General features: G+C 49.1%; 1 protein-coding gene across 1 annotated transcript in view; it reads left to right on the top strand.

Moving 5' to 3' along the window:
* Positions 1-3,447, top strand: part of LOC103807650 (mitochondrial glutamate carrier 1-like) — a 26,653-nt gene extending 23,206 nt beyond the window's left edge. The window contains 4 exon segments of the mRNA XM_009080391.1: positions 1-107; positions 882-1,036; positions 1,867-1,942; positions 3,294-3,447. The exon segment at positions 1-107 is cut by the window's left edge and continues 12 nt beyond it. Of these exon segments, the coding sequence (XP_009078639.1) occupies positions 1-107; positions 882-1,036; positions 1,867-1,942; positions 3,294-3,447 (492 nt within the window).
* The last annotated feature ends 3,946 nt before the right edge of the window (positions 3,448-7,393 follow it).

The raw sequence follows: 7,393 nt of genomic DNA, 5'->3' as shown, positions 1-7,393 counted from the left end.
GAGCCGGTGGTGGAGACTCGCACCACAGCCACACAGATCACGAGGGAGCTGCTGCGGAGCAAAGGCATCGCGGGACTCTACAAGGGCCTGGGAGCCACACTGCTAAGGTAGGATGGCCTGGGCTCAAGTGCAGGCAGTGGTGCTCCCAGTCTCGAACCTAAAGCACCAGCCGTCCAAGGGATGAGCCTGCAGAGGAGTGTTGACTTTGGAGGGTGTGGGTTTGGTTTCCATGCAAAGGTTTTACTCACTAAGGAAGGGAAGGTCAGGGAAGTGAGAGAGGTTGCCTTTTTGTTGCTGGAAGATTTAATTCTGCTGCTTTCTCTGGAAGATTTTTGTCTCCCCCATGGTCTATGTTTTAACACTGTACAAGAGTCCTTGTGAGCTAGCAAAGCACAACTGTCAGCCTGAGTGCCTGGAGTGTGGCCCACAGAGCATGTGGGTGTGAGGGCTGGTGCTCACTCTGATACTCTTTGCCTGGGCTTTCAAAGTGACTCTCCTCTAGCTTTAGCAAAGGCAGAGCTAAAGTAATGCCCACTGGGATAGAAGGCAGGATGTGAACCTCTCATAATTAACTGCAGCAGACAAAACGATTGACCTCAATGTGCTGAGGTCCTTGGTTTGAGTGTTGGAAACGAGGAGCCCACGGATTCTGCAGGGCTGCATGCCTCCCATGGGCCTCTTGTCATTTGTGTTTTGCCCCTGCTGAGTTTTGGCTCCTGTCTGCATTGCAGTCACAGAGCTGGGATGTCTGCCTTGCATTTGAGGCTGTGCTGCCAATGTGTGATGCTTGCAGCCCTTCCTTTGCCCAGTTTGTTGGTGTCCTGTCCTGACTTTGCTCACCTTTGTTCTTCTTTCTTCTCTTTCCTTCTGCCCCCTCACAGGGATGTCCCATTCTCCATTGTTTACTTCCCACTGTTTGCAAACCTGAACAAGCTGGGCCAGAAAGACCCCAACGTCAAGGCTCCGTTCTACGTGTCCTTCCTCTCTGGATGTGTGGCTGGCAGTACGGCTGCAGTCGCTGTCAATCCTTGTGATGGTGAGTCCCAAGTAGCCTGTGGGTGGGGGCCTGGTGCCAAGTGACAGGATTCAGAGGCCCAGGAATGGACTAGGTGAGGATGAGGGTGGCCATGCCAGCCTCTTTGCAGTGTGAGCACACAGGGAGGTACCTCTGGTGTCTGAACTGCCTCCAGCACAGATGGTGTGAGCTGAGCTATAACTTTGGCCACAGCTTACACAGAGGTTTGCAGTCCTCAGTAGGTAAGTCAGGAAGAGGGTGTTGTTCATTTCAGCCATTCTTTGCAGGAATGACTGCAGACATGTCCCTGAAAAGGCACATTTCCATGTGGAGGGATAGTATGTAGACCACTGACATGCATATGGTCGTGGACAAACAGGGGAAGCCTCGAATCTGTGGCCTTTTCACCTGCTCCACAGCATCTGCCTTATAAACCACCTTGGTTTCTCTCCTGTGAAAAACACCAGAAAGTAACTTCTCTCTCCCCAAGATTGCACACACTTCAAGGTGTGAAGAAATGTAAGAGCAGAATTGTATATTTTAGATGCTTCTTCCAGAAATAAATTTCCACTTTGCAGAAAGAGATCTGAATTTGGAAGTGTTTCAAGCTGAAATCAGCCTTTGAAACCTTGATCCCAGTGAGGGGAAGGGTTGGGGTTTGGGTGGCTGTGTGTTTCTTTTATCCATTTGTAAAGGAATGGGTTTGGTTTCCCCAGTTTTGCTGATAAATGCAATGCAAATGGTCTGTGCTCTTGGTTATCTCGTTTTGACTGTCTCAAAACATTCCCCTTGGGGTGGCTCTTGCCTGCTATGCTCCCAGTGCTCACCAGTGTCTCTCTTTTTCTCCCCAGTCATCAAAACAAGGCTGCAGTCCTTGCAGAGAGGAGTGAATGAGGACACCTACTCGGGAATCCTGGACTGCACCAAGTAAGTCTCCTCATGAAGGAGGCCACCACCAGCAGCTTCTGTTTCAGATTCCCTCTGAACCTGTGCTTTTATTGATTTATCCATCTATATGGATGGATGGACAGATAGATCGATCTGGATGGATGGATAGATATGGATGGCTAGATATGGACAGATGGATAGAGATGGATAGATAGATATGGATGGAAATGGATGGATGGATATGGATAGATGGATAGATATGGATGGAAATGGATGGATGGATATGGATAGATGGATAGATATGGATGGAAATGGATGGATGGATATGGATAGATGGATAGATATGGATGGAAATGGATGGATGGAAAGGGATGGATGGAGATGGATGGATATGGATAGATGGATAGATGTGGATGGAAATGGATGGATGGAGATGGATGGAAATGGATGGAAATGAATGCATGGATGGGTATGGATGGATGGATAGATATGGATGGAGATGGATGGATAGATACGGATGGATATGGATGGAGATGGATGGATAGATACGGATGGAAATGGATGGATAGATACGGATGGAAATGGATGGAGATGGATGGATAGATATGGATGGGTATGGATGGATGGATAGATAGATGGATAGATATGGATGGATGTTGCCTAGCAATATCCAGCACAGACACATAGAGATACATGACCCTATATACATCTATAGTTATATGAAAGAAAACTTCTTCCTCTACTGAGCAAGGCAAACATAGCATTTATATTTAAATACTTCCATCCAAACCCCAGTAGTCATAACCCTGAGATTTTGCTTCTGCAAAGGGAGGCAGTGCTGTGGTAGTCTCTCCCAAGGCCCTGTTTGAAAATTCTACAGTATCAAGTCTCATATCCCTCCTGGGACTGCTCTGCACAGCATCTGCAGGAGTGCTGCCAGAGTGGGCTGTCCCCAGCTGCACTCTCCTTTGATCCTTTGCTAAACTGTTGTCTGGCTGCTTCAAAACATGGAGGGACTTTTTCTACTTCTATATTTCTGTTGTAGCCAGACTTTGTTGCCACCTAGCTGTGTCCCATGCTGAGGGTGGAGCTGAAACAACCTTTAGAACAGAGGGGACCTCTTGATGTAAGCATGGCATTGTCTTAGCTGTACTTCCAGACACAGACAGACACTCCTGCTTCTGGCCAGGCATAGGGATGAGGCATCTGATGGCTGTTTGCAGAGCATGTGGGGAGTGGTGGGTGATCTGCTGTGGAGGCAGTGCCAGGTGACAGCACTTGCCTGGGTTTAGCCTCTGGAGGGAGTCAGAAAGGCAGGGCATGGCCAGGGCTCTCCTGGCATGGTGCAGGGATGGGATGGCACTCACCTGTCTGTGCCATTTCTCTCCAGGAAGATCTGGCAGAAGGAAGGGCCCACAGCCTTCTTCAAAGGGGCGTACTGCCGAGCCCTGGTCATCGCTCCTCTCTTCGGCATTGCACAAGTTGTCTACTTCATCGGCATCGCGGAGTTCCTGCTGGACATGCTCCCCAAGCACCGAGCCTAGCCCCGGCGCCCGCGCCTGCCCTCGCCCTCTGCTGGATCCATCCCCCTCTTCGTCATCTGTGTCGGTCGATGTCAGAGCAACAGCACAAAGAGTTCGCGCAGGGACGCCCAAGGGACATGGTCTCCAGATGAGCAAACACCGAGAGGGACAGTCCCTTCTCTGTCTCGGCCTGGAACCTGCCCCCTCCTGCTCCTTCCACGGACAATACCTAATTAGACATATCTTTTTTTTTCCTCTTCTTTTTTTTAATTTTAATTTCCCTTTTTTTTTTGTTTTTAAATTGTCACTCGCAAGGACACTAGTAAGCACAGACTGGGCTTGCAGAACCAGAGGTCTCCTCTCAGCCTGGGGGATGAAGAGAGATGGGAAAGAAATATCTTGAACCCTCATCTGTGCCAGTTTCCCTCTTTCTTCCTGGAGTTGCCAGCTGAGGAGGAGCTGGAGGGGCAGCTGTGTCCCCTCAGCACCTCCTCAGCTCTGCTGACCTCGGGTTGAGAGCAGGAGCTGCACAAAGGGGTCTCATTGCTGCTGGAAGCCCTGGGGGGGGGATGCTGAGTCTGGCAAGTTCCTTGGCCTGGAAACCTTCACTCCTCCCTTCTCCCAAACGAGTTGGACTTAAATGAATGCTGATTGTTACTGTTGATTTTGTAATTATTTTTGTTTTAAAGCAAAGGGATGTCCCTCCTAACTAGGTGTCACAGGCACATCTGGGTGAGGTGCAGAGTTATCATGTCTGCTCTGTAGGGAACATGTCTGTGGGATCACATGAATGTCCAAAGGTGCTTCCCTGCTTGGCAACAGGCAGGGGAGGGAGAGGAACTCGGGATCAAGTTATTTTTGTTCGGGGCTGGTTTTTGGGTGGGGTTTTTTTGGTTGTTTTTATTTTAATGTGGGGATTATGGGGAGGGAAAACCGAACGAGAAACCACTTACATTCCTTCAACCTGCCCAGCCCAGGGTGATAAAGTGGTGGCTGCAGGTGTAGATTAGCTGATCTAACTTTTCTTCAGCCTGACCCCAGGTGTGTATGAGGAGGCACCTGCAGTGCCCAACCTCAGGGAGCTGCACTGGAAATGCTCTGCCTGTGTGCTCACCTTGCAGGGTGAGAGCACAAGGTCTGGTTGTGCTTTGATGTTTGACTTGGGTGTGTTTGGAGCCAGACAGTGTTGAAGAGGTGGAAGGTTCCTGCACCCTGAGCGAGGAGCTGTTCGCGTGTACATCACTTGCAGGGGTGAAGCCTCTGGAGCACAGAAACTCCTCATCCCGTTTGCTTCTGGGGTGGTGGTTGTTGTTGGGTGGCAGGGGGCAAATCCACACCTATAACCCACTCTGTCAAAGGGACACTGCCCCAGCTAATATCACTTGTCAGAGGACTTCCCCGTTCAGTACTCATTTGGGCTGTGTAATTAATTCTAGTTTAAATGATCTTAAGCGTGAGATTACCAACCCAGTGTGATCTTCTCTGTTATTTATTCCATTTGGTGCAATCCACCCGACTTTGGTGTTGAAATTAAACTGGTCGAATTCACTTTTCATTCCTCCTTCTTTTTTGCTTTGTTCTCCAGGCGCTTGCTTGGTGTTTGTGTTTCAAATGTGTATTTAAATTAATTAAAAATTCCCTGTTTTTAATGTTTGAAAGCAAACCACCTCTGTTTCAACGTTCTTGGGTTGGGTTTTTGTAAAACCTGCGTGTTCAGGGCCTTCTTCCTTGACACATCCTTTTTCTCCTCAAAAAACCAAGTTGTTCTGTGGCTGATTTGTTACTTGTCACTTTGCATTTGTGTTGTTTTTTTCTTTCTCAATGACTTCTCATGTAACTGGGAAGGAATCTGTGCAAAGATGGTGATAGATGTCTGTGCTGTGTGTAGTGCTGTGATGCTGCTCTGGATTTCCCTTGGGTGGATTAAAAGAGAAAGGTTTATTTATTTAGTTTTTTAAGGTGCCCCATTCCTTGCTGCTTTGTGATTCACAGGGAAGGTCCCAAAAAGAGGCTTTGATGATAAAAGTGGTGGGGTTCCAGCTTGCCCTTCTGCCTGCAGGGATTGTCCCCTGAAGCTGGGTGACTTGGGGCTGTGCAGGGCTGTGTGTGGGGTGAGGTTTGTATTGTGGGGTTTGGTTCTGAGGAAGATTTTGGTGAAGGGCTGAGGTTCAACGAGAGGTCTCCTTGTCCTTTGGGATGCTTTTAAAAACCTCTTTTCAAGAGGAAGAGTCAGTTCTACAATCTCGAGCTCTTCCACCGCGTTGTAGCTGATGACCTAAATGGGGCTGATTTTTACCTTGCTGAACGTGTCCCTGAGTCAGGAGGGCCTGGGGAGGTGGCAGGGGATAGTGACTGTGGCTGTGCAGGAATTTCCCAGGCAGGCAGGGTCCTGCTTGCAAAAATAATGGAGTTTAAAATGGCAAAATTCCCATCAATTTAATCACCTATTAACTGAAACTCTTGGCATGGATTGCAGTATTGAGGAATGGAAGTAAACACACCTCTGCTCCCCTTCCTGCAGGTGCCACTTGAATCTGGGGCAGAAGCCATTAACCAGCACAACTTGTTTGTCCTACCTGGTCCCTCTGGCATAGGGTCCTGCAGCCACCCCAGGCCCTTTCCAGCTGTACCTTGCCCATGTCAGCCCTGTCCCATGCTTCTGCCCACACCTTGGCTCTTGTGGCTCCAGTTTAGTTTGGGTTTTGTGGTGTTTACTGCCCTTCAACACATTTTGGTGGAGCTGCCCTATGCCCCTTTCATGGGTTCAGGTGTGTGGGTCAGGTTTGGCTGGTGGAATTTCCTGGGACACAAAGAGGAAATTTCCTAAAACACTGGGAAAAAAGTCCCACAATGCAGGTGGGAAATTCCTGGCAACCACTAGGGGAATTCCTGGAAAGCAACCATCCTACAAAGTTACGAAGGGGAAATTTACTGCAAGGCAATGTAGGAATTTCCTTGAGATCACTAGGGTAAAGTCCTTGAAAGCAAAGGGGGAAATATTCTGGGAATTTGTAGAAAGCAATGGGGGAACTTTCTAGAAGCTTTCTAGAAGGCTACAGGGGGGATAGCCTAGTAATAAAAGGAGGAAAATTCTGACAAAACAGGGAGAAAATTTCCTCAAATACCAGGGAAATTCCTGAAAAACAGAAGTGACATTTCTTAAGAAAGTAACAGTGATATTTCCTAGTGGGGAAGTCTCCCAGAAAGCAAAGGTGGAGTGGATGGAAAGCAAAAGGGGAATTGCCTGGAGAGGAAGAATGGTAGTTCTTGGGAAATAACTTCTTGCTTCTCAGGGAACAATAGTAATGAGGAAATTTCCTAAGAGAGCAATGTAGGTCCTCTAAGCAGAGGGAAAAGTCCTAGAAAGCAGTGGAGGATTAGAGAGCAATAAGGACATTTCCCAGGAAGCAAGGAGGAAATAGTCTGCAACTTGCCTGGGAAATTGCCTGGAAAGCAATGGGGGATTCTTCAGGAAGTGGGAAATTTTCTGGAAAACAACAGGCAATATTCTGGAAAAGCATGCAGGAGTGTCTAGTAAGCAGTAGGGAGAAGTTCCTGGAAAGAAGAGGAAATTTCCACAAAAGCAAGAAACACAGTGGGGATAAAGACTGCAGTCCCGTGCTTCAGCCCCGCTCTGCTCCTTGGGTAAGGAGCTCCAGACGCTCCTGCACCTTTCGGGGGGTTGGTTTGTTTCCAGCGCTCCCCGCAGCGCTCAGAGGGCTCCGGGAAGGGCCGGGAGTGCTCTGGGGCTGCTCCTTTACACCAGCGCCGAAAAGTTTAGCTTTTGCCCACACACGCTCAGCGCGGGGGCCGAGGCAGCCCGAGAGAAGGGTTAAACAGCGGCCGAGCCCGGCGCGGGTTCCGGAGAGCGCCAGAGATTCGGGAGCGGCCCCGAGCGGATCCCGCTGTCCCGTCAGCCCGGGCAGGGAGGGATCCCTCACCCCACAGCGCAGCTTTCACTTTCGGG

The sequence above is a fragment of the Acanthisitta chloris genome, unplaced genomic scaffold (genome assembly GCF_000695815.1).
Source record: "Acanthisitta chloris isolate BGI_N310 unplaced genomic scaffold, ASM69581v1 scaffold26858, whole genome shotgun sequence".
Taxonomy (NCBI): domain Eukaryota; kingdom Metazoa; phylum Chordata; class Aves; order Passeriformes; family Acanthisittidae; genus Acanthisitta; species Acanthisitta chloris.
The sequence above is the reverse complement of the archived record's forward strand: the minus strand, read 5'-3'. Positions and strand labels throughout refer to the sequence as shown.